The sequence below is a fragment of the Salvelinus namaycush genome, unplaced genomic scaffold, assembly GCF_016432855.1.
Source record: "Salvelinus namaycush isolate Seneca unplaced genomic scaffold, SaNama_1.0 Scaffold40, whole genome shotgun sequence".
Classification (NCBI taxonomy): domain Eukaryota; kingdom Metazoa; phylum Chordata; class Actinopteri; order Salmoniformes; family Salmonidae; genus Salvelinus; species Salvelinus namaycush.
In genome coordinates this window covers 553590-581412 of record NW_024061008.1, presented here as the reverse complement: position 1 = coordinate 581412, position 27823 = coordinate 553590, and the positions used below count along the sequence as shown (strand labels likewise).

Here is a 27823-nt window from a genome sequence, read left to right as displayed (position 1 = left end):
TTATGACTGTGTATAGTCGCTACAGGGTCGTTGGGCCTGTGTGTGTGTGTGAGTATACATTATGACTGTGTATAGTCGCTACAGGGTCGTTGGGCCTGTGTGTGTGTGTGAGTATACATTATGACTGTGTATAGTCGCTACAGGGTCGTTGGGCCTGTGTGTGTGTGTGAGTATACATTATGACTGTGTATAGTCGCTACAGGGTCGTTGGGCCTGTGTGTGTGTGTGAGTATACATTATGACTGTGTATAGTCGCTACAGGGTCGTTGGGCCTGTGTGTGTGTGTGAGTATACATTATGACTGTGTATAGTCGCTACAGGGTCGTTGGGCCTGTGTGTGTGTGTGAGTATACATTATGACTGTGTATAGTCGCTACAGGGTCGTTGGGCCTGTGTGTGTGTGTGAGTATACATTATGACTGTGTATAGTCGCTACAGGGCCGTTGGGCCTGTGTGTGTGTGTGAGTATACATTATGACTGTGTATAGTCGCTACAGGGTCGTTGGGCCTGTGTGTGTGTGTGAGTATACATTATGACTGTGTATAGTCGCTACAGAGTCGTTGGGCCTGTGTGTGTGTGTGTGTGAGTATACATTATGACTGTGTATAGTCGCTACAGGGTCGTTGGGCCTGTGTGTGTGTGTGAGTATACATTATGACTGTGTATAGTCGCTACAGGGTCGTTGGGCCTGTGTGTGTGTGTGAGTATACATTATGACTGTGTATAGTCGCTACAGGGTCGTTGGGCCTGTGTGTGTGTGTGAGTATACATTATGACTGTGTATAGTCGCTACAGGGTCGTTGGGCCTGTGTGTGTGTGTGAGTATACATTATGACTGTGTATAGTCACTACAGGGTCGTTGGGCCTGTGTGTGTGTGTGAGTATACATTATGACTGTGTATAGTCGCTACAGGGTCGTTGGGCCTGTGTGTGTGTGTGAGTATACATTATGACTGTGTATAGTCGCTACAGGGTCGTTGGGCCTGTGTGTGTGTGTGAGTATACATTATGACTGTGTATAGTCGCTACAGGGTCGTTGGGCCTGTGTGTGTGTGTGAGTATACATTATGACTGTGTATAGTCGCTACAGGGCCGTTGGGCCTGTGTGTTGTTGTAGGTGATGAGACCAGGGGCATGGGTAGTTATTGTAGCCCTACTGGACACCTCATCTATGGGCATCACTGCTGGCTGACTCCCATTTGCTGGTGGTCTGCCTCTGGTTCCTCCTCCACGCCTGCATGGTACTGCTCAAACGTCTCATCATCTATGTCTGGTAGACCCAGCAACTAGAGAGAGAGAAAACGAGAGAGGAAGAGAGAGATAGAGGTGAGACTCGAGAGAAAGGGGGAAGAGAGCTTAAAAGCTAACTCCAGCACTTCAAGATTGATGTGTATCCTTCCTGTCAAAGACGAGTGTAACTCAGTCCTGAAGAGCTTAGCGGCAGGGTGTGCAGGCTTTAGTTCCAGCCCTGCACTAACACATCTGGTTATGTTAATTGAAAGAGAAGACCCTCTACCAGTCGTCGCCCCCCCCCCTAAATGTAGACAACCTGTTCCCCCCCCCCCAAAGGTAGCCAGCCTATTTGAGTCATTTAGCAGATGTTCTTATCCAGTGGACTTAGTTACTAATGTATGTAAAGACATGAGGGAGACATTTAACAGTTGTTATGTTGTATTCTTTAGTAATGTATTAAAGACATGAGGGAGACATTTAACAGTTGTTATGGTGTATTCTTTAGTAATGTATTAAAGACATGAGGGAGACATTTAACAGTTGTTATGTTGTATTCTTTAGTAATGTAGTTGTATTATTGTTATTATAGTGTAATATTGTGTATAACGTTATCTATGTACTTGCAGGTCTGAAGGAAGTCAACACTTTGTCCAGGACCTCCAGAAGTGTCTTCTTTCCACAGGAAGTGATGTAGTCCTGGGCTACCTGGAGGAATGGCAGGCAGTCCTCACTCTCACTCCATACATGCTGTAGATACACACACACACACACACACACACACACACACACACACACACACACACACACACACACACACACACACACACACACACACACACACACACACACACACACACACACACACACACACACACAGGTTATTAACCTGACCCATATAGCCACATTACCACATTATAACTGTATATGGAAATGTTATTATTATATTATACTGTATATGGTAAATGTTATTATTATATTATACTGTATATGGTAGATGTTGGTAGATATGAACAGCCAGTAGAAGTAGAACACAGAGAGAGATAACACATTCAGAACAATAGAACACAGAGAGAGATAACACATTCAGATCAGTAGAACACAGAGAGAGAGATAACACATTCAGAACATTAGAACACAGAGAGAGAGATAACACATTCAGATCAGTAGAACACAGAGAGAGATAACACATTCAGAACATTAGAACACAGAGAGAGAGATAACACATTCAGATCAGTAGAACACAGAGAGAGATAACACATTCAGAACATTAGAACACAGAGAGAGAGATAACACATTCAGAACATTAGAACACAGAGAGAGAGATAACACATTCAGATCAGTAGAACACACAGAGAGATAACACATTCAGAACATTAGAACACAGAGAGAGAGATAACACATTCAGAACATTAGAACACAGAGAGAGAGAGATAACACATTCAGAACATTAGAACACAGAGAGAGAGAGAGATAACACATTCAGATCAGTAGAACACAGAGAGAGAGATAACACATTCAGATCAGTAGAACACAGAGAGAGATAACACATTCAGATCAGTAGAACACAGAGAGAGATAACACATTCAGAACATTAGAACACAGAGAGAGATAACACATTCAGAACATTAGAACACAGAGAGAGAGATAACACATTCAGAACATTAGAACACAGAGAGAGATAACACCTTCAGAACATTAGAACACAGAGAGAGAGAGATAACACATTCAGATCAGTAGAACACAGAGAGAGATAACACCTTCAGAACATTAGAACACAGAGAGAGATAACACATTCAGAACATTAGAACACAGAGAGAGAGATAACACCTTCAGAACATTAGAACACAGAGAGAGAGATAACACATTCAGATCAGTAGAACAGAGAGAGAGAGAGATAACACATTCAGATCAGTAGAGCACACAGAGAGAGATAACACATTCAGATCAGTAGAACACAGAGAGATAACACATTCAGAACAGTAGAACACAGAGAGAGAGAGAGAGATAACACAATCAGAACAGTAGAACACAGAGAGCGAAAACACATTCAGAACAGTAGAACACACACAGAGAGCGAGAGAGAGAGAGAGAGAGAGAGAGAGAGAGAGAGAGAGAGAGAGAGAGAGAGAGAGAGAGAGAGAGAGAGAGAGAGAGAGAGAGAGAGAGAGATAACACATTCAGATCAGTAGAACACAGAGAGAGAGAGATAACACCTTCAGACAAACACGTGGACGTAAGTGAATCACACATGTGTAACTGACCGGGGTTTGAACCTGTGTTAGCCTCCTGAACTAAAGCCTTGGCACACAGATGAGCTTACCAGGAAGTCTGTCCAGATACAGGGATATAACAGGAAGTCTGTCCAGATACAAGGATATAACAGGAAGTCTGTCCAGATACAGGGGTTGTTACAGGAAGTCTGTCCAGATACAGGGGTTGTAACAGGAAGTCTGTCCAGATACAGGGGTTATTACAGGAAGTCTGTCCAGATACAGGGCTATAACAGGAAGTCTGTCCAGATACAGGACTATAACAATTTGTAAGTCGCTCTGGATAAGAGCGTCTGCTAAATGACTTAAATGTAAATGTAATGTAAATAACAGGAAGTCTGTCCAGATACAGGGGTTATTACAGGAAGTCTGTCCAGATACAGGGCTATAACAGGAAGTCTGTCCAGATACAGGGGTTGTTACAGGAAATCTGTCCAGATACCGGGATTGTAACAGGAAGTCTGTCCAGATACAGGACTATAACAGGAAGTCTGTCCAGATACAGGGATGTAACAGGAAGTCTGTCCAGATACCGGGATTGTAACAGGAAGTCTGTCCAGATACAGGGGTTGTTACAGGAAGTCTGTCCAGATACAGGGGTTGTAACAGGAAGTCTGTCCAGATACAGGGGTTGTAACAGGAAGTCTGTCCAGATACAGGGGTTGTAACAGGAAGTCTGTCCAGATACAGGGGTTGTAACAGGAAGTCTGTCCAGATACAGGGGTTGTAAAAGGAAGTCTGTCCAGATACAGGGGTTGTTACAGGAAGTCTGTCCAGATACAGGGCTATAACAAGAGGGGGAGGTCTGAGAGAGAAAGAGAGTGACAGTGAGATAGAGAGAGACTGAGAAAGAGAGTGATAGTGAGATAGAGAGAGACTGAGAAAGAGAGTGATAGTGAGATAGAGGGTGAGAGAGAAGGAGGGCGAGAAAGTGGGGGAGATGGGGCCTAGTGCAGTAAACATTTGTTGACGCTCTACGTACATTACATATTTGCATAGAAAATGTATACAACATTACAGTATTACTGCCAGTTGCTTAAGGAGGGATGCATGGCTCTGAGTCCTTCCGGTACCGCGGCTGTTGCCTATTTTTACGCCTGGCACCGGGCCAGGAGAACTGTGGTCCCCGCCCTCTGACCCCGGCGGGCTGATGGAGAGTGGGGACTAGAGAGCAGCGGACGCTTCTCTAACAAAACAACAACAGCACTGCTATTGCAGGCTTGTGTCCATGCGCAGGACATGCGGCCTATATAATGCGGCCAAAACAACATGCGCGCCAGGCGTGCTACAGTCAGGTGCAGTGACATCATTCCCGTTGCACACACACTGCGCCGGGGGACCCGAGAGGCAAACCCCAAATCACCGAAACCAACACACGCGTGCGAACACACACTTACGAAATGCTCGATCCCTCCCGTCATGTTATCGGGACAAAGGACATAGAAAGAGATTCCCGGTTCTGCGTAGAAGTCCAGTCTTCTCTCATCATCCTCCTCCGCGAAGATCAGATCGAACGGAACCGACGAACACCATTTCTCCGCCACCTCCACCAGCTGCTTAAACTCCATCTCTCTCTCTCTCTCACTCTTTTATTTTCTCTCTCTGCGTCCTCCTCTCCCTTAGTCCTGCCCGTTTGTGGGTGTCCGGATCGCCGGTATAGGCTAGTCTGTGGTCTCGTGCACACGTCCCGGTGATGCTGCTGTCTCTCGGTAAATAAAAACAGCTGACCGGACATACATTAGTTTACAGTTTCACCTAACGCGCCATCCGCATGTCGCGAGCGACAAGATATCTTCACTGTTGCATTACACTTCCGTCACGGTATTCGGTAACGATAAGGTGTTTTCTCAAACCCTCGTCCTTTCTTTAGTCCGTTAACCGATGAGATCAGCGGGACGCTGTAGGTTCTGGGTCTGCATAGCCTCCACACGTTACGCACAGGGCCTGGAACGTTAATACGTCCGTTAACGATTCAACGCGATGACGACAGGCTGAGAAGCAGCACCCGGCTGTCATCGATAAATTCTTTGCTTTTCTTCTCAACAGAGCATGGGAATAGCCTAGTGTGTCGTTTCAGATGTATTCCCAATAATACATTAATTGTATTCTATATATGCCTATATGCCCAATTGTATATTATAGGCACGGTCTATAAATGTTATAATACCGAAAAGTAAGTGTAATCACAACAAATAGGCTAAAAGCTGTAGCCTATGTTAGGCTACGTATTGTAATGATAAAAGGCTAACTAACTCCTTTTGCCAATGTTTTTTAGGCTACTGAAGTTTATTTCCACAACCTCTTGCCATTTGAATGAATGAGGGATGCTTTTCAGTTAACAAACCATCCATAACGCGCACAGAATATGTGTAGGCTACCATAAATACATTTTGTACAGCGGTGTTCCCCAACTGGCGGCCGAATTTGGTCTCATTTGGCCCCCAAGTTTTCTGAGCAAAAAACAAAGTTTTTTATATATTTTTATTTTCATTGTTGGATATAAAATATTGTAAAAACATCAGGAAATCAGCTTCAAATGATTTTTAATTTAAGATATCTGTTCCCAAACGTTCGTATACACGTGATTGTATACGAACGTAAACAAGGTTTGAAATTATTATGTTTTAGTCAATATCTGTTTGCGATTCTTTCGTCAATTTGCAGTCTACAAATTATTTGTAATTATGTTCCGGCCCGCCACCATCAGCTCAACAAAAAATCAGCCAGGCTGAATCTAGGAGTTGATGATCCCTGCTGTACAGTGTGGACCTGACATAGCCAGTACCGTTTCTGACCGCTAGGTGACAGCAGCACCCAATCTATATTGCCCCTCTGGTGAAATGAACCACTGGTCCACCGTCAAATGATGATATCATAGATATGGCACCCTGAAAACTGAACTCTATGGGGAGATTTCACAGACATAGATTAAGCCTAATCCTAGACTCCTTCCCTACAATAACTGATCACCTTGAGCCAAGGCTCTCATCTGGTTCTCGTAGGGGAAGGCCCATCCCTTCTTCCTTAGAAGTACTGATCACCTTGAGGTTTTTGGCATCTGGAACCTTCCATCGTGAAACAAGAGATTTGTGTAGTGTATGTGAACAGAATGTATGCAGAATTACATAATATTTGCTGATGCTGCTGCCCAGGCCAACTACAAGGTAGAGTTCTATGAATATGGGAACGTCCCAGGAGTCATCGGCTGTATAGATGAATGTCATATTACCATTAAGTGTCCATCTACAGCAGATGCTGAGGAGTACAGGAATAAAAAATGGTTCTCAATAAATGTACAAAGTGTGTGCACTCCCAATTTTGCAGATCTCCAACATTGTTGCACGTTGGAAAGGCGCAACTCATGACTCAAGGATTTTCCAACATTCCTCTTTGTATGCTCAGCTTGAAGGAGGACAACATAGTGGAATCATACTTGGTGACAGTGGGTATCCATGGTGACAGTGGGTATGCACAGACCAACTTCTGGTTCACCTCCTTATCTTCATGCAATAGGAGCTAAGCAACAACGGTACAACCAAGTTCATATCCGCACCAGAGGTGTAGCGGAACACATGATCAGGGCTTCACAATGACCTCAAACAGCATGGCTGCCCAGTGCTTCACAATGACCTCAAACAGCATGGCTGCCCAGTGCTTCACAATGACCTCAAACAGCATGGCTGCCCAGTGCTTCACAATGACCTCAAACAGCATGGCTGCCCAGGGCTTCACAATGACCTCAAACAGCATGGCTGCCCAGGGCTTCACAATGACCTCAAACAGCATGGCTGCCCAGTGCTTCACAATGACCTCAAACAGCATGGCTGCCCAGTGCTTCACAATGACCTCAAACAGCATGGCTGCCCAGGGCTTCACAATGACCTCAAACAGCATGGCTGCCCAGGGCTTCACAATGACCTCAAACAGCATGGCTGCCCAGATTCTCACATTGAAGATGAGGAGGATGATGGTAATCAAGGTATAGTGATCAAGCTATGGTAATCAATATATGGTAATCATCTACCTCTGGAAAATTATTACATTGCTGCACTAGAGAACATTATATGTTCAAGAGTTAAGTTTATTACATAATTTTTTCTTATGGGAGTGCAAGAGATGACTGACAACATTACATGTTCCCTACAGTCCGGGGATGGCACATGTTGAATGTGTCCTACCAAATGAGGATTTGAACGGTCCCCTATCTGAACTGTCCAAATGTTCGTCTTCGGCGATACCTTCCAGGGGTTGCTGGCTATCAATGATCCCGGTCAAAAAGTCCCCCAGCACATCCGTCTCTGGTCTTACTGGGGGTCCTCCACCAGTCCCCCAGCTCATCTGTCTGGTCTAACTGGGGGTCTTCCACCAGTCCCCCAGCTCATCTGTCTCTGGTCTTACTGGGGGTCCTCCACCAGTCCCCCAGCTCTTCTGTCTCTGGTCTAACTGGGGGTCCTCCACCAGTCCCCCAGCTCATCTGTCTCTGGTCTAACTGGGGGTCCTCCTCCAGCCTTGAAGCACTGCCTACAAGCAAGAGCCTTTGTCTTCTTTAAGTTAATTTTTATGTTTTTCCACAGGACCTTAGAAAGTCAAGACACTAAAGAAATGATATTAGTAATTATGTAGGATATTGTTTGTGTTACATTTCTGTCACACAAATACATTTAGACTCCACTGTGTTGTGTTACAACAAGAAAACAAACATTTCAAAGTGACTCGGATTTGTAACAATAAATGCAGTATCTTACCGGAAGTTGTTGTAGCGTCCTTTTGTTTACTTTTTAATTTGAGTTGAATTCATTACAAACTGTAGTCCAGGTGTAGCCAGGTGGTAAAAGAACGTAGCTGTATTCATTTATATCCACTAGATGGCACTGTCCCTTTAAAAGATCCATAAATAAGGTGTGCAAACGGTTATGGGATTGTGCATGCGCAGTGTGTAAGAGTAAGAGCAAGCAATTACACTGGAGAGCTATTGACATCCATCATGAGTCCAACTTTACTTTAGGTTGATTGACATGAGGATGTTAACGTCTTGCTAGCTGAATACCAGTGCTCTCAGGACCACGTTGTGGAGTTGATGATAACATCATTTGAAGCTGCTGTATGGGTGAGATAAGGATCTAGTGTTCCATGTGGGGTGAGATAAGGATCTAGTGTTCCATGTGGGGTGAGATAAGGATCTAGTGTTCCATGTGGGGTGAGATAAGGATCTAGTGTTCCATGTGGGGTGAGATAAGGATCTAGTGTTCCATGTGGGGTGAGATACGGATCTAGTGTTCCATGTGGGGTGAGATAAGGATCTAGTGTTCCATGCGGGGTGAGATAAGGATCTAGTGTTCTATGTGGGGTGAGATACGGATCTAGTGTTCCATGTGGGGTGAGATAAGGATCTAGTGTTCCATGTGGGGTGAGATAAGGATCTAGTGTTCCATGTGGGGTGAGATAAGGATCTAGTGTTCCATGTGGGGTGAGATAAGGATCTAGTGTTCCATGTGGGGTGAGATAAGGATCTAGTGTTCCATGTGGGGTGAGATAAGGATCTAGTGTTCCATGTGGGGTGAGATAAGGATCTAGTGTTCCATGTGGGGTGAGATAAGGATCTAGTGTTCCATGTGGGGTGAGATAAGGATCTAGTGTTCCATGTGGGGTGAGATACGGATCTAGTGTTCCATGTGGGGTGAGATAAGGATCTAGTGTTCCATGTGGGGTGAGATAAGGATCTAGTGTTCCATGTGGGGTGAGATAAGGATCTAGTGTTCCATGTGGGGTGAGATAAGGATCTAGTGTTCCATGCGGGGTGAGATAAGGATCTAGTGTTCCATGTGGGGTGAGATAAGGATCTAGTGTTCCATGCGGGGTGAGATACGGATCTAGTGTTCCATGTGGGGTGAGATAAGGATCTAGTGTTCCATGCGGGGTGAGATAAGGATCTAGTGTTCTATGTGGGGTGAGATACGGATCTAGTGTTCCATGTGGGGTGAGATAAGGATCTAGTGTTCCATGTGGGGTGAGATAAGGATCTAGTGTTCCATGTGGGGTGAGATAAGGATCTAGTGTTCCATGTGGGGTGAGATAAGGATCTAGTGTTCCATGTGGGGTGAGATAAGGATCTAGTGTTCCATGTGGGGTGAGATAAGGATCTAGTGTTCCATGTGGGGTGAGATAAGGATCTAGTGTTCCATGTGGGGTGAGATAAGGATCTAGTGTTCCATGTGGGGTGAGATAAGGATCTAGTGTTCCATGTGGGGTGAGATAAGGATCTAGTGTTCCATGTGGGGTTGTAGTCCTGGGGCCCGGGGCCCGTCCTCGGGGGCCTGATTGGTGTCGCACTTTTGCCCCCAGCCCCAGCTAACACACCTGACTCCAATAATCAACTAATCATGATCTTCAGTTTTGAATGCAATTTTAAATCAGGTGTGTTAGCTAGGGATGGAGACAAAGTGTTGTACCAATCAGGCCCCCGAGGACTGGAGTTGCCCAGGCCTGGGTGGGTATCACATGGACAGTGTGTTTAAAGCAGAGCCACTACAAAAATGACCGTTTATGCATTTCACTTTGTACTTATTGTACTCATATTGTTTTTATACACTTTACTAACATATTTATTTATCTTGATGGTGGTTTAGACTGAATGTTACTTTATGGGGACTTCACCTTGCAGGGATTTTTCTCCTACATTATATATTTTTTTATTTAAGCTTCGACGTAATAAACAACCTCAAATGAGTTTGTGTCCTGTGCTGAGTGTACTGTTGCCAGGCAACAAAGGCATTATTTTTCTTGTTTTGGTGGTTTGACACAAATCGCTTCAAGAGTTATTTTTTTCAAAGTCACTCAAATTATTTTAATGTTTTCTTTTACCTACGTCTATTGTTTGGTTCAGGTTACTTGCTCCAATTCCAATCAATGCTTTTGTATTAGTGTCCCATCCCTGTTTTTTTAAAGCATCCTCAGGTCAGTATGAAATACACATAGTTCATCTAATTTGGCTTCACAAAGATGAACTGGTTATTCCTCACATTACCTTAGTCTGAGACTCCCTAGTCCAGAACAAATTCATCTGAAGTTAAGCAATTTGCCAGGAAGCCATTTAAAAATGTTTTTGATTAATTTAAGTAGAATTAACTTAGTCTTGACTTAAATTAAACCATGGAGTTACTGTGCCCAATGCGTTCGGGAACAGGTGCATCAACCAACATTTTATAGAATTTCAAAATTGGAGATTGTAGGTTTCTTTTTAGTATTTATTTCATTCAGGGGTGGGTAGATAGACACGTTACAGCCTTTGTCAGTGTTTATTTATTATCGGTTTATTCTTTATTGTTTTGTTGTGCAGTTCACTTATAATAACAATGTCGAACCGATTTCACGCTGCGCTTTGGTCCGAATGTTCTTACGACGATCGTGACAGTCATCCATACTGTTCAGAGAACTTTGAGAGAACGCTGTGACCCCTCGTGAAATGTGTATTGCCTATGTGTTAGTGTGTGTGTATGTTTGGCATGAGCCAAGTATGACACCTCATCAATCAATGTGACAACACTCCAATGAGGTGTTACATAGGACACACGCACATAAAGTGACCCGTTACCCACACCGTGTCCGTGGACATCCATCACACCGCAGTGTTTCAGCAGGCTGCAGATGGTGCTTCATCAGTAAATACAGAAAATAATGTCACTTTCTTGACCGACAACTATCAGCTATTCTGTTGTTCTTCTGTAACAAAATGCTAACAAGCTGCTTATATAAACGTTATTACATAGCTGGTTTATCCTCAACTTGTATATACATTAGATATTTAGCTTGAGGTCTTTTGTTCATTACTCCTATATGATAACACAACAAATCCGTGCTCTCTACACTCGCACTACATCTGCATTCATCTTAGTTGTCAGCAGATGACGCACTAAACCCAACTCTCTTTATATCCGACCTCTCATTCCACAGCTCTTTCGCGCTCTCTCCTCTCATTAAACTCACTCACTCACTCTCACTCACGCTGTCTCTGTCCGGGAAGGTCGCTTTCAGAAAAACCGCCTGTTGTGTCTGTGGGATTCATTCCAGTGGTGAGCTACAAACAGACACGCTTTCCTAGCTCTGCTGTTTTCTGTCTATCCCGGACGTCTGCAGTATATTCGTGTGTTTGCGAGCCTGCTATGTATTCTATTCTTATATAACGGAATACACTCGAATCTTCTCCCTGTGAAGAAAGAGGCGACGGACCGCCTGAACTCAACTAGCGGCTAAAGTCTCATCTCGGTGGGGGTCTTGTTTTGTGTTTTACGGAGGACCCTGGTTCTGAGAACCCCCACAAAATGGAGAAGTTAGAAAATGGAATCAAGCCAGTGAAAGAGTGTGAATCTCCCGAGGACGAAGTGGTTGACCCCCGGATCCAGGTACAGTGATTAGCCGACAGTTATAATTTTAGATAGGGATTCTATATGTTTGGGTGTCTGTCTATTCATTTCATATATGATCTCTGTGGTCTTAAAAGAGACTAGACTTAGTAAAGATTTGGCATATCACCTTTTAACATATGCTGCGCGTGGGTTTCAAGTTCGGTAAAGCTCATTTTCACCCCAAAAAATGCACCTTTATAATACACCATCCTCGCATTTGCAGAAGTACAGCACCAGTCAAAGGTTTGTACACACCTACTCATTCCAGGGTTTTTCTTTATTTTGGATATTTTCTACATTGTAGAATAATAGTGAAGACATCACAACTGTGAAATAACACATATGGAATCATGTAGTAACCAAAAAAAGTGTCAAACAAATCAAAATATAGTTTATATTTTAGATTCTTCAAAGTAGCCATCCTTTGTGTTGATGACAGCTTTGCACACGCTTGGCATTCTCTCAACCAGCTTCACCTGGAATGCTTTTCCAACAATCTTGAAGGAGTTCCTACCAGAGCCGGTCCTGACCTACCTGGGGCCCTAAGCAAAATTCTGCTAAGGGGCCCTCCTACCTGACCCGTGAGCCATGTAAACCATTTGCCATTGCCACACAGTCACACCTGATACCCCAGTGCTCCCACTACAATCCTCCCTCCTTTAAAACAGTTTGCTCCATCTGTCGGTCTAAGAATAAGTAGACCTATACAGAACAGAATGAGGTTTAAACAAACAATATTAATTGAATAGAATATTTTCTATAGAATCTTAAGATAAGTGAATATTAACATAAATAAGAAATTGTAGAAAATATAAAATGTAGAAAATAATAAAATATAACACTGAGCTTTAGCTCTGCTGCCTGGTAATTAGTCCAGTCCTCACAATATTATACAATTAGCTTTGTCTATACAATGTAAACATAAGCCTATAGGCTATGGCTGCAGCTATATGTCTCAAAAGAGTCAAATAAAACCGATACAGCTGTGTGATTAACTTATGCCCAGGCTGTGGAGGGAACCTTTTCAGCATCAGCATAGACACCAGTCTGTCTGGACTGTCTGGAAGAAATTGAGAAACTATGTCACATAGTTAAGCAGTCATTTACACAAATGCACTTCTGCCATACAATCTTAAATGTTACTAAGTGTGTAAACATTTGAATGTTTGAATTAAAATCTTACCATCAACATATTCCTCTTCTGTACTTTCTTGAGGCCAAATCATCACAATGATGTCATGGTAGGACATGTGTTTCCCACGTGGTGCCAGACCACTCAAACGTTCCTGTGACATGGAAGACCTCAGATAGCTTTCATTTTGAAAAGCTCCTCTCTGCTGATGCTACTGTTACTGGTAGGGTGACTGCAATTCTTAGGGCTATCCAAAAGGTAAGGATAGAGTTCCTCCAGGTTTTTCCTCACAGAGAAAGGAGAGCTGCTCAAAGGCAGTCATCTTGTCTGATGGCAGATCAGTTAAATTCTGAATCTCGTGTTCCCGATCCATTCCACTGATGTCACAGTCATCTCTGAATGTCGTGTGCCAGGTCCATTCCACTGATGTCACAGTCATCTCTGAATGTCGTGTTCCCGATCCATTCCACTGATGTCACAGTCATCTCTGAATCTCGTGTTCCCGATCCATTCCACTGATGTCACAGTCATCTCTGAATGTCGTGTGTCAGGTCCATTCCACTGATGTCACAGTCATCTCTGAATGTCGTGTGTCAGATCCATTCCACTGATGTCACAGTCATCTCTGAAGGTTAAGAGTGTTTTCAACTTCCATGCAGTGATCCTTTAAAGATCTGCTGGACATCTGAGAGGCAGTGCTCCATATTTGGTTTTGACCTGGTTTGAGTGTTTCAAATCTCTCATCCATGGATGTCACAGCAGAGTCGACCACAACGTTGAAGTAGTTGACTTCGAGGTTTTTCAGTGCATCAGTCAGTGGTTCATCAGGAGCCTCATAGCTGAAATGACTCAGTTTCTTCTCTTTCAGAACAGCGTTCACATTCATTTCTTCACAAATGCTTTTGGCTGTTGTCTGGGCCTCAGAGAATCCAGTTTCCCCGGTATGTAGTGAGGGAGGCCATTGCATTTGAGATTAAATTCAGTGCGATATCCAACTGCATTGAGGCGGATTGGAGGAGCTTGTTCACATTGTTTGTCATTGTCAGTATCACACACCATACGACACAGCAAATCAAGAAGCGGTAGGACCCAACTTCCTCTGCAAGTGCTTGTGCCTCCACTTTGGCCACAGGATCGTTGATCGTCTGTCTGGCTTCCAATAACGCCTCCCGAACCTCAGAAGCCTGATACCTGATTGCATGAACACTTTGGAGCCTACTCTCCCATCTTGTCTCACTCCATGACTTCACGGTTATGTTCACGTGTTTCTTCAAAACACTCCCATCTTTGTGTGCCAGCTGAAAAGATGGTGAAGAGCTTTTTCACATGCCCAAAAAACCCAACTGCACCTTTTGAAGATTTGGCAGCATCTGCAACGACAAGGTTTAGAGTATGTGCTCCACATGGGACCATCACGGCTCTGGGATGTTTTTGGAGCAGTCTGGCTTTACTTCTTGGTGCTTTCCCTTCATGTTGACCCCATTATCATAAGCTTTTGCCCTCTGCAATCTTCAAATGGAATCTTCAGCTCGTTCAGCTTCTCTAAGATGACAGTGGACAGATTCAAGCCTGTTGTAAACCTCAACATTCACAAAGCCGAGGAAGTGCTCCTTGATCTCTGGCTTTCCTTTTAAAGCCACGCGTCTCAGAATAATTGTCACGTTCGTCATAAGGAGTAGACCAAGATGCAGCGTGGTATGTTTCCATCCTTTATTATGGGATAGAAAACTTCAAAGAACCAAAGAACAAAATGAACAAACGAAACGTGACGCTAGAATAATGCTCACAGGCAACTAAACATAGACAAGATCCCACAAAGCACAATGGGAAAATGGCTACCTAAATATGATCCCCAATCAGAGACAACGATAAACAGCTGCCTCTGATTGGGAACCATACTAGGCCAATATAGAAATATAATTCACCTAGATAACCCACCCTTAAATCACATCCCGACCTAATCAACATAGAGAATTAAAGCTCTCTATGGTCAGGGCGTGACAATAATGGATATTTGTTCCTGGTGACTAATGTCAGGTGTACAGTCCAAGATAATGGAGAAGTACTTTGAGTCTCTTACTTGAGTCACTATTGGTTTCAGAATCTTGTCACTCACAATCTGTATCAGCTCATTCTGTTCGCGCTTCCCAAGGTAATGAGCATGTGTCTCTCCATCTTTCATTTTGCTGAGATGATTTTCCACAACGGAGTTACATTTTGCCAGTAATTCAACCTGTTTTAGGAAGTTTCCATTATCTGGTTGGAAAAGTTTGTCTGATGAACCCGTGAATGCTAGGTTTCTGTGAGCCAGAGACTGGGTGATACTTATTAAACGTGTAAGGACATCCCGCCATCTCTTTCTTTCAGCCTACAAAATTGTCATTTGTATCAAATCAAATCAAATGTTATTACTCACATGCGCCGAATACAACAGGTGTAGTAGACCTGACAGTGAAATGCTGAATACAACAGGTGTAGTAGACCTTACAGTGAAATGCTGAATACAACAGGTGTAGTAGACCTTACAGTGAAATGCTGAATACAACAGGTGTAGTAGACCTTACAGTGAAATGCTGAATACAACAGGTGTAGTAGACCTTACAGTGAAATGCTGAATACAACAGGTGTAGTAGACCTGACAGTGAAATGCTGAATACAACAGGTGTAGTAGACCTGACAGTGAAATGCTGAATACAACAGGTGTAGTAGACCTTACAGTGAAATGCTGAATACAACAGGTGTAGTAGACCTGACAGTGAAATGCTGAATACAACAGGTGTAGTAGACCTTACAGTGAAATGCTGAATACAACAGGTGTAGTAGACCTGACAGTGAAATGCTTACTTACAAGCCCTTAACCAACAATGCAGTTAACCCCCATGGTGTTTCAAAATGGCGGTGATATTTGACCAGTCATTCACTCCTTCCTTTATTATTTTGTCGTCTTTTGAAGAAAAGAGCTTACAGCAGAAACAATACACAGCGTTGTTTTAGATTGAGTATGAAAGCCACCTCCTGGTAATCTTTTCCCCATTTGACAGCTGTCTCTGTAATACGCCTGAATGAAAACCTCTTCTAGACTTGTCTTTAGGGTAAGAAAAATCCAGTCCTGGTTTGAATGGACCCCTAACTCAGTCCTCATAAAGTCTGTGAAGACTGGGGGTCAATCTGCTGGGTCATTTGGTGGAGCAGCAACTGTTCTATTAGGGTCTGAGCTGCTGGTATCTGATGCTGGTTGTACACCTCTGGTTGGGCTGGTACTGGCTGAGGCTGCCTGTACTTCACCTGGGTCTGTGTTAGTACTGGATGAGGCTGCCTGTACTTCACCTGGGTCTGTGTACTTGCTGAAGACGGCTGTACTGGGTCCGTGTTAGTACTTGCTGAAGACGGCTGTACTGGGTCTGTGTTAGTACTGGCTGAGGCTGCCTGTACTTCACCTGGGTCTGTGTACTTGCTGAAGCCAGCTGTACTGGGTCTGTGTTAGTACTGGCTGAGGCTGCCTGTACTTCACCTGGGTCTGTGTACTTGCTGAAGACGGCTGTACTGGGTCTGTGTTAGTACCGGCTGAAGACGTCTGTACTGGGTCTGTGTTAGTACTTGCTGTACTGGGTCTGTGTTAGTACTGCTGAGGCTGGATGTATTGGGTCTGTGTTAGTTCTGGCTGAGGCTGGCTGTACTGGGTCTGTGTTAGTTCTGGCTGAGGCTGGCTGTACTGGGTCTGTGTTAGTACTGCTGAGGCTGGCTGTACTGGGTCTGTGTTAGTACTGCTGAGGCTGGCTGTACTGGGTCTGTGTTAGTACTTGCTGAGGCCAGCTGTACTGGGTCTGTGTTAGTACTTGCTGAAGCCGGCTGTATTGTGTCTGTATTAGTACTTGCTGTACTGGGTCTGTGTTAGTACTGCTGAGGCTGGATGTATTGGGTCTGTGTTAGTTCTGGCTGAGGCTGGCTGTACTGGGTCTGTGTTAGTACTGCTGAGGCTGGCTGTATTGGGTCTGTGTTAGTACTGGCTGAGGCTGGCTGTACTGGGTCTGTGTTAGTACTGGCTGAGGCTGGCTGTACTGGGTCTGTGTTAGTACTGGCTGATGATCCAGCATCTCCTCTACTGACAAACTTAAGCATAGCACCTGTAAATTATAGATAACACTATTATTCATTTTATCAGCTGCATCAGGCCCATTCAAAATTGCTCCCCCAGATTTCCTTTTATACATTTTCAAATATAAAATATTATATATGCTATGGCTTCGCTGAATACTTGATGGTTATTATTTACTGAGAGATGTGTATCCATATTACCCAGCATGCCCAGCTAATCAACATTTTAAATTCAATATATACATCAATAGTCAATGTCAATCCATTGCTTTCCATCTTGCATTAAAATGATGTGTGCCTATGAGGAGTGTCATCACGCCCATATATGGTCTGGACTGGTCCCCACAGAGGTTGCTGCTGGAAAGCGCGAGTTTCATTTCGTGCACGCGCATATGAACGCATGTTCACGCGCGACGCGGTTATCTTTTCCGAGCTGTAGTTTATAAACACCGTTGCCCGTTGCCGTTTATCAAATGTAATAAATAGTTCTATTTCACTCTCACTTTTGACAGGCACAAAGTCACAGAACACAGCCCTGGAAGTGGCTGGCAAGCAAGCAAGACACAGACAGACCAAGAGATGCACTGCCCAGCTAGGTTAGCAAGACACAGACAGACCAAGAGATGCACTGCCCAGCTAGGTTAGCAAGACAGACAGACTAGAGAGAGATGCACTGCCCAGCTAGGTTAGCAAGACAGACAGACTAGAGAGAGATGCACTGCCCAGCTAGGTTAGCAAGACAGACAGACTAGAGAGAGATGCACTGCCCAGCTAGGTTAGCAAGACAGACAGACTAGAGCGAGATGCACTGCAAGCTAGCGCATCAACTTAACGTTACTGTTATTTGCTTGGAGAGAAGACAAGTTTACCTGATAGCTGTTCCTGGAATTCACTCTCATGGTGTTTTTTTCCTTCTCTTTTCGTGACCAGAAGGATGGTTCTGCTTCATCCTCTCATCCAAGTTGTACACATTGACACCCACTTTGACACAAGTGGGAGGCGCGGGGCCCTTGTGTAATTTGCGGGGTCCTACGCAACTTGCGTAGTGAACGTATAGGGCCACCCGGCTCTGGTTCCTACATATACTGGGTACTGGTTGGCTGCTTTTCCTTCACTCTGCGGTCCAACTCATCCCAAACCATCTTAACTGGGTTGAGTTTGGGTGATTGTGGAGGCCAGGTCATCTGATGCAGCACTCCATCACGCTCCTTCTTGGTCAAATAGCCCTTACACAGCCTGGAGGTGTGTGCTGGGTCATTGTCCTATTGAAAACAAATGATTGTCCCACTAAGCGCAAACCAGATGGGATGGTGTATCGCTGCAGTAGCCATGCTGGTTAAGTGTGCATTGAATTCTAAATAAATCACTGACAGTGTCACCAGCAAAGCACCCCCACACAATCACACCTCCTCCTCCATGCTTCACGGTGGGAACCACACATGCGGAGATCATCCGTTCAGCTACTCTGTGTCTCACCAAGACACGGCGGTTGGAACCAAAAATCTCAAATTTGGACAAAGGACACATTTCCACCGGTCTAATGTCCATTGCTCGTGTTTTTTGGCCCGAGCAAGTCTCTTCTTATTATTAGTGTACCTTTAGTAGTGGTTTCTTTTCAGCAATTCAACCATGAAGGCCTGATTCACACAGTCTCCTATGAACAGTTGATGTTGAGATGTGTCTGTTACTTGAACTCTGTGAAGCATTTATTTGGGCTGCAATCTGAGGTGCAGTTAACTCTAATGAACTTATCCTCTGCAGCAGAGGTAACTCTGGGTCTTCCTTTCCTGTGGCGATCCTCATGAGAGACAGTTTCATCATAGCGCTTGATGGTTTTTGCGACTGTACTTGAAGAAACTGGCTTGAAAATGTCTTGAAATTTTCCGAATTAACTGACCTTCATGTCTTAAAGTAATGATGGGCTGTTGTTTCTCTTTGCTTATTTGAGCTGTTCTTGCCATAATATGGGCTTGGTCTTTTACCAAATAGGGCTATCTTCTGTATACCCCCCTACCTTGTCACAACACAACTTATTGGTTCAAACACATTGACAAAAGGAATTCCACAAATTCACTTTTAACAAGGCACACCTGTTAATTGAAATGCATTCCAGGTGACTACCTCATGAAGCTGGTTGAGAGAATGCCAAGAGTGTGCAAGGCTGTGATCAAGGCACAGGGTGGCTACTTTGAAGTATCACACATATAAAATATATTTTGATTTGTTAAACACTTTTTGGGGGGTTATTACATGATTCCATATGTGTTATTTCATAGTTTAGATGTCTTCAGTATTTTTCTACAAGGTAGAAAATAGTAAAAAAAAAATAAAGAAAAACCCTTGAATGAGTAGGTATGTCCAAACTTTTGACTGGTACTGTGTGTAAGATAGCCTACTATTCGTAATGGTTAGATTGAGATAGTCATAATTTAAGACAATAATATAACAATCACTATTCACAAAATGGAATGTTCAATCCAGTGCATAGTGGCGTAGAGTAGGCCTAGGCAATAGGCTACATCAGATACATTGCTTGTCCTTTCTTTGCACAGGAGCATTTTGGCCTTTTATAAACACATTTCATGTAATTATACTACACTTTATTTTTGCTCTCTATCCTCTCTTTTCCTTCCTCTTCATTTTTGTCTCTCCTATCCTTTCCTCCTTTCCTCCTTTCCTTCTTCCCTCCTCCCTGTCTCCTGTGTGTTGTGTGTAAACAGGGGGAGTTGGACAGGTTGAACCAGTCTACAGAGGACATCAACCGCTGGGAGACAGAGCTGGAGGTAGGCCTGTGTGTGTTTGTGCTCAAGGACAGACTTGTCACTTTTCTTGGCTCGGGTATTCCAACCAGTGACCTTTCAGTTACTGGCCCAAAGACTTTCAATCAAATCAAATCAAATAGCAGCCTATCCCAAGTCTGACGTCTTCATTTCCCCCTAAACCGTCTCCTCTTCTGGGTTTCATTGGAAATAGTCTAGAATAGCCAAGTCTAGGTCCAAAAGGCTTCTCAACAGCTTCTACCCCCAAGCCATAAGACTACTGAACAGCTAATCAAATGGCTACCCAGACTATTTTCATTGCACCCCCCCCTTTTTACGCTGCTGCTACTCACTGTTTATTATCTGTGCGTAGTCACTTTAACTCCACCTACATGTACATATTACCTCAATTACCTCGAGTAACCGGTGCCCCCGCACATTGACTCTGTACCGGTACCCCCTGTTTATAGCCTCGCTATTGTTATTTACTGCTGCTCTTTAATTATTTGTTACTTTTATTTCTTATTTTTTACTTTGTTACTATTTTTCTTAAAACTGCATTGTTGGTTAAGGGCTTGTGCATGTGACAAAATAAAATTTGATTTGATTTGAAATACGCTATTTTCCTTTAAACTTTAAACTCCTGAGAGGAGGGGGAGAGAGAGGGAGAGAGGGAAGGGGAGAGAGGGAGGGGGAGAGAGGGAAGGGGGAGAGAGGGAGAGAGGGAAGAGGGAGAGAGGGAGGGGGGAGAGGGGGAGCGGGAAGAGGGAGAGAGGGAAGAGGGAGAGAGGGAAGGGGGAGAGAGGGAGAGAGGGAAGGGGAGAGGGAGAGGGAGAGAGGGAAGGGGAGAGGGAGAGTGGGAGAGAGGGAGAGAGGGAAGGGGAGAGGGAGAGTGGGAGAGAGGGAGAGAGGGAAGGGGAGAGGGAGAGAGGGAAGGGGAGAGGGAGAGTGGGGGAGTGGGAGAGAGGGAGAATAAGAGAGACAGTTTACTGAAAAGATTGAGTACTTGGGGGAAACGTCAGCATATTCCTTGTATTTCAGGAAGAAAATCTTGTTATACACATACACATGTAATACTTGTATTATACACATACACATGTAATACCTGTATTATACACATATATTATGTAATACCTGTATTATACACATATATTATGTAATACCTGTACTATACACATATATTATGTAATACCTCTATTATACACATACACATGTAATACCTGTATTATACACATATATTATGTAATACCTGTATTATAAACATATATTATGTAATACCTGTATTATACACATACACATGTAATACCTGTATTATACAAATACACATGTAATACCTGTATTATACACATATATTATGTTGTTGTATATTTCCAGGAAGCTAATTCAGAGAAAGAGAATGGCTGAAAGGGAGGTATGCGAACTATGTGAAGTTGTTTACGTTATAAACAAAAGGTGATTCTCTGAGCCCCCCTAGATCCCCCTGTAGGGTAGACGGGCCTGTGTGGCCTCTCTCTCTCTGTCTTGCTGTCTGACCATTAAACCCTAGAGCTACTCTCTCTGTCTGTCTCTCCGTCTGACCATTAAACCCTAGAGCTACTCTCTCTCTCTGTCTCTCTGTCTGACCATTAAACCCTAGAGCTACTCTCTCTCTCTGTCTCTCCGTCTGACCATTAAACCCTAGAGCTACTCTCTCTCTCTCTGTCTCTCTGTCTGACCATTAAACCCTAGAGCTACTCTGTCTCTCTGTCTTGCTGTCTGACCATTAAACCCTAGAGCTACTCTCTCTCTCTCTCTGTCTCTGTCTGACCATTAAACCCTAGAGCTACTCTCTCTCTCTCTGTCTGACCATTAAACCCTAGAGCTACTCTCTCTCTCTCTCTGTCTCTGTCTGACCATTAAACCCTAGAGCTACTCTCTCTCTCTGTCTTGCTGTCTGACCATTAAACCCTAGAGCTACTCTCTCTCTCTGTCTCTCTGTCTGACCATTAAACCCTAGAGCTACTCTCTCTGTCTGTCTCTCTGTCTGACCATTAAACCCTAGAGCTACTCTCTCTGTCTGTCTTGCTGTCTGACCATTAAACCCTAGAGCTACTCTCTCTCTCTGTCTTGCTGTCTGACCATTAAACCCTAGAGCTACTCTTTCTCTCTCTGTCTCTGTCTTGCTGTCTGACCATTAAACCCTAGAGCTACTCTCTCTCTCTGTCTTGCTGTCTGACCATTAAACCCTAGAGCTACTCTCTCTGTCTGTCTCTCCGTCTGACCATTAAACCCTAGAGCTACTCTCTCTGTCTCTGTCTTGCTGTCTGACCATTAAACCCTAGAGCTACTCTCTCAATTCAATTCAATTCAATTCAAGGGGCTTTATTGGCATGGGAAACATGTGTTAACATTGCCAAAGCAAGTGAGGTAGACAATACACAAAAGTGAAACAAACAATACAAATTAACAGTAAACATTACACATACAGAAGTTTCAAAACAATAAAGACATTACAAATGTCATATTATATATATACAGTGTTGTAACAATGTACGAATGGTTAAAGCACACAAGTTAAAATAAATAAGCATAAATATGGGTTGTATTTACAATGCTGTTTGTTCTTCACTGGTTGACCTTTTCTTGTGGCAACAGGTCACAAATCTTGCTGCTGTGATGGCACACTGTGGAATTTCACCCAGTAGATATGGGAGTTTATCAAAATTGGATTTGTTTTCGAATTCTTTGTGGATCTGTGTAATCTGAGGGAAATATGTGTCTCTAATATGGTCATACATTGGGCAGGAGGTTAGGAAGTGCAGCTCAGTTTCCACCTCATTTTGTGGGCAGTGAGCACATAGCCTGTCTTCTCTTGAGAGCCATGTCTGCCTACGGCGGCCTTTCTCAATAGCAAGGCTATGCTCACTGAGTCTGTACATAGTCAAAGCTTTCCTTAAGTTTGGGTCAGTCACAGTGGTCAGGTATTCTGCCATGTGTACTCTCTGTTTAGGGCCAAATAGCATTGTAGTTTGCTCTGTTTTTTTGTTAATTCTTTCCAATGTGTCAAGTAATTATCTTTTTGTTTTCTCATGATTTGGTTGGGTCTAATTGTGCTGTTGTCCTGGGGCTCTGTGGGGTGTGTTTGTGTTTGTGAACAGAGCCCTAGGACCAGCTTGCTTAGGGGACTCTTCTCCAGGTTCACCTCTCTGTAGGTGATGGCTTTGTTATGGAAGGTTTGGGAATCGCTTCCTTTTAGGTGGTTGTAGAATTTAACGGCTCTTTTCTGGATTTTGATAATTAGTGGGTATCGGCCTAATTCTGCTCTGCATGCATTATTTGGTGTTCTACGTTGTACACGGAGGATATTTTTGCAGAATTCTGCATGCAGAGTCTCAATTTGGTGTTTGCCCCATTTTGTGAAATCTTGGTTGGTGAGCGGACCCCAGACCTCACAACCATAAAGGGCAATGGGCTCTATGACTGATTCAAGTATTTTTAGCCAGATCCTAATTGGTATGTTGAAATTTATGTTCCTTTTGATGGCATAGAATGCCCTTCTTGCCTTGTCTCTCAGATCGTTCACAGCTTTGTGGAAGTTACCTGTGGTGCTGATGTTTAGGCCGAGGTATGTATAGTTTTTTGTGTGCTCTAGGGCAACGGTGTCTAGATGGAATTTGTGGTCCTGGCGACTGGACCTTTTTTGGAACACCATTATTTTGGTCTTACTGAGATTTACTGTCAGGGCCCAGGTCTGACAGAATCTGTGCAGAAGATCTAGGTGCTGCTGTAGGCCCTCCTTGATTGGTGACAGAAGCACCAGATCATCAGCAAACAGTAGACATTTGACTTCGGATTCTAGTAGGGTGAGACCGGGTGCTGCAGACTGTTCTAGTGCCCGCGCCAATTCGTTGATATATATGTTGAAGAGGGTGGGGCTTAAGCTGCATCCCTGTCTCACTCCACGACCCTGTGTGAAGAAATGTGTGTTTTTTGCCAATTTTAACCGCACACTTGTTGTTTGTGTACATGGATTTTATAATGTCGTATATTTTACCCCCAACACCACTTTCCATCAATTTGTATAGCAGACCCTCATGGCAAATTGAGTCGAAGGCTTTTTTGAAATCAACAAAGCATGAGAAGACTTTGCCTTTGTTTTGGTTTGTTTGGTTGTCAATTAGGGTGTGTAGGGTGAATACATGGTCTGTTGTACGGTAATTTGGTAAAAAGCCAATTTGACATTTGCTCAGTACATTGTGTTCATTGAGGAAATGTACGAGTCTGCTGTTAATGATAATGCAGAGTATTTTACCAAGGTTACTGTTGACGCATATTCCACGGTAGTTATTGGGGTCAAATTTGTCTCCACTTTTGTGGATTGGGGTGATCAGTCCTTGGTTCCAAATATTGGGGAAGATGCCAGAGCTAAGGACGATGTTAAAGAGTTTTAGTATAGCCAATTGGAATTTGTTGTCTGTATATTTGATCATTTCATTAAGGATACCATCAACACCACAGGCCTTTTTGGGTTGGAGGGTTTTTATTTTGTCCTGTAACTCATTCAAGGTAATTGGAGAATCCAGTGGGTTCTGGTAGTCTTTAATAGTTGATTCTAGGATTTGTATTTGATCATGTATATGTTTTTGCTCTTTATTCTTTGTTATAGAGCCAAAAAGATTGGAGAAGTGGTTTACCCATACATCTCCATTTTGGATAGATAATTCTTCGTGTTGTTGTTTGTTTAGTGTTTTCCAATTTTCCCAGAATTGGTTAGAGTCTATGGATTCTTCAATTACATTGAGCTGATTTCTGACATGCTGTTCCTTCTTTTTCCGTAGTGTATTTCTGTATTGTTTTAGTGATTCACCATAGTGAAGGCGTAGACTCTCTCTCTCTCTGTCTCTGTCTTGCTGTCTGACCATTAAACCCTAGAGCTACTCTCTCTCTCTGTCTCTCCGTCTGACCATTAAACCCTAGAGCTACTCTCTCTCTCTCTGTCTTGCTGTCTGACCATTAAACCCTAGAGCTACTCTCTCTCTCTCTGTCTTGCTGTCTGACCATTAAACCCTAGAGCTACTCTCTCTCTCTCTCTCTCTGTCTCTCTGTCTGACCATTAAACCCTAGAGCTACTCTCTCTCTCTCTGTCTTGCTGTCTGACCATTAAACCCTAGAGCTACTCTGTCTTGCTGTCTGACCATTAAACCCTAGAGCTACTCTCTCTGTCTGTCTTGTTGTCTGACCATTAAACCCTAGAGCTACTCTCTCTCTCTGTCTTGCTGTCTGACCATTAAACCCTAGAGCTACTCTCTCTCTCTGTCTTGCTGTCTGACCATTAAACCCTAGAGCTACTCTCTCTCTCTCTGTCTCTGTCTGACCATTAAACCCTAGAGCTACTCTCTCTCTCTCTGTCTCTCTGTCTGACCATTAAACCCTAGAGCTACTCTCTCTCTCTGTCTCTCTGTCTGACCATTAAACCCTAGAGCTACTCTCTCTCTCTCTGTCTCTCTGTCTGACCATTAAACCCTAGAGCTACTCTCTCTCTCTCTGTCTCTCTGTCTGACCATTAAACCCTAGAGCTACTCTCTCTCTCTGTCTCTCTGTCTGACCATTAAACCCTAGAGCTACTCTCTCTCTCTCTGTCTTGCTGTCTGACCATTAAACCCTAGAGCTACTCTCTCTCTCTCTCTGTCTTGCTGTCTGACCATTAAACCCTAGAGCTACTCTCTCTCTCTCTGTCTCTGTCTTGCTGTCTGATCATTAAACCCTAGAGCTACTCTCTCTCTCTCTGTCTTGCTGTCTGACCATTAAACCCTAGAGCTACTCTCTCTCTCTGTCTTGCTGTCTGACCATTAAACCCTAGAGCTACTCTCTCTCTCTCTGTCTTGCTGTCTGACCATTAAACCCTAGAGCTACTCTCTCTGTCTGTCTCTCTGTCTGACCATTAAACCCTAGAGCTACTCTCTCTCTCTGTCTCTCTGTCTGACCATTAAACCCTAGAGCTACTCTCTCTGTCTGTCTTGCTGTCTGACCATTAAACCCTAGAGCTACTCTCTCTGTCTGTCTCTCTGTCTGACCATTAAACCCTAGAGCTACTCTCTCTCTCTCTGTCTTGCTGTCTGACCATTAAACCCTAGAGCTACTCTCTCTGTCTGTCTTGCTGTCTGACCATTAAACCCTAGAGCTACTCTCTCTGTCTGTCTTGCTGTCTGACCATTAAACCCTAGAGCTACTCTCTCTCTCTGTCTCTCCGTCTGACCATTAAACCCTAGAGCTACTCTCTCTGTCTGTCTTGCTGTCTGACCATTAAACCCTAGAGCTACTCTCTCTCTCTGTCTTGCTGTCTGACCATTAAACCCTAGAGCTACTCTCTCTCTCTGTCTCTCCGTCTGACCATTAAACCCTAGAGCTACTCTCTCTCTCTCTGTCTCTCTGTCTGACCATTAACCCCTAGAGCTACTCTCTCTCTCTCTGTCTTGCTGTCTGACCATTAAACCCTAGAGCTACTCTCTCTCTCTGTCTCTCTGTCTGACCATTAAACCCTAGAGCTACTCTCTCTCTCTCTGTCTTGCTGTCTGACCATTAAACCCTAGAGCTACTCTCTCTCTCTCTGTCTTGCTGTCTGACCATTAAACCCTAGAGCTACTCTCTCTCTCTGTCTTGCTGTCTGACCATTAAACCCTAGAGCTACTCTCTCTCTCTCTCTGTCTCTGTCTGACCATTAAACCCTAGAGCTACTCTCTCTCTCTCTCTGTCTCTGTCTGACCATTAAACCCTAGAGCTACTCTCTCTCTCTGTCTTGCTGTCTGACCATTAAACCCTAGAGCTACTCTCTCTCTCTCTGTCTTGCTGTCTGACCATTAAACCCTAGAGCTACTCTCTCTCTCTCTCTCTCTCTCTCCGTCTGACCATTAAACCCTAGAGCTACTCTCTCTCTCTCTGTCTTGCTGTCTGACCATTAAACCCTAGAGCTACTCTCTCTCTCTGTCTTGCTGTCTGACCATTAAACCCTAGAGCTACTCTCTCTCTCTCTGTCTTGCTGTCTGACCATTAAACCCTAGAGCTACTCTCTCTCTCTCTGTCTTCCCATCTGACCATGAAACCCTAGAGCTACTCTCTCTCTCTCTCTGTCTTGCTGTCTGACCATTAAACCCTAGAGCTACTCTCTCTCTCTCTCTCTCTCTCTCTGTCTCTCTGTCTGACCATTAAACCCTAGAGCTACTCTCTCTCTCTGTCTCTCTGTCTGACCATTAACCCCTAGAGCTACTCTCTCTCTCTGTCTTGCTGTCTGACCATTAAACCCTAGAGCTACTCTCTCTCTCTGTCTTGCTGTCTGACCATTAAACCCTAGAGCTACTCTCTCTCTCTCTCTGTCTCTGTCTGACCATTAAACCCTAGAGCTACTCTCTCTCTCTGTCTCTCCGTCTGACCATTAAACCCTAGAGCTACTCTCTCTCTCTCTGTCTCTCTGTCTGACCATTAACCCCTAGAGCTACTCTCTCTCTCTCTGTCTTGCTGTCTGACCATTAAACCCTAGAGCTACTCTCTCTCTCTGTCTCTCTGTCTGACCATTAAACCCTAGAGCTACTCTCTCTCTCTCTGTCTTGCTGTCTGACCATTAAACCCTAGAGCTACTCTCTCTCTCTCTGTCTTGCTGTCTGACCATTAAACCCTAGAGCTACTCTCTCTCTCTGTCTTGCTGTCTGACCATTAAACCCTAGAGCTACTCTCTCTCTCTCTCTCTGTCTCTGTCTGACCATTAAACCCTAGAGCTACTCTCTCTCTCTGTCTTGCTGTCTGACCATTAAACCCTAGAGCTACTCTCTCTCTCTCTGTCTTGCTGTCTGACCATTAAACCCTAGAGCTACTCTCTCTCTCTCTCTCTCTCTTCGTCTGACCATTAAACCCTAGAGCTACTCTCTCTCTCTCTGTCTTGCTGTCTGACCATTAAACCC

The 27823-nt window shown here is 43.9% G+C and overlaps 2 protein-coding genes and 1 long non-coding RNA gene across 3 annotated transcripts in view; 1 reads left to right on the top strand and 2 right to left on the bottom strand.

Annotated features, from left to right (window-relative positions):
* Positions 1-68: 68 nt before the first annotated feature.
* LOC120041051 lies at positions 69-5443 on the bottom strand. The gene is made up of 3 exons (XR_005475816.1): positions 4902-5443; positions 1855-1981; positions 69-1287 (listed from the first exon to the last, which is right to left on the bottom strand). It is a non-coding gene; the product is annotated as an uncharacterized LOC120041051 (long non-coding RNA).
* Positions 5444-7157: 1714 nt separating this feature from the next.
* Positions 7158-11120, bottom strand: LOC120041039. The gene is made up of 3 exons (XM_038986001.1): positions 11064-11120; positions 8250-9852; positions 7158-8098 (listed from the first exon to the last, which is right to left on the bottom strand). Exons 1-2 carry the CDS (start codon positions 11118-11120, stop codon positions 8560-8562), a joined length of 1350 nt encoding a protein of 449 aa, XP_038841929.1. The 3' UTR covers positions 7158-8098; positions 8250-8559.
* Positions 11121-11472: 352 nt separating this feature from the next.
* The window catches only part of LOC120041041 (SH3 domain-binding protein 5-like), a 45667-nt gene continuing 29316 nt past the window's right edge, over positions 11473-27823 (top strand). Inside the window, exons 1-2 of the mRNA XM_038986004.1 lie at positions 11473-11903; positions 19854-19916. Coding sequence (XP_038841932.1) covers positions 11823-11903; positions 19854-19916 — 144 coding nt within the window. The 5' untranslated portion in view covers positions 11473-11822. The remainder of the gene's footprint in view (positions 11904-19853; positions 19917-27823) is intronic.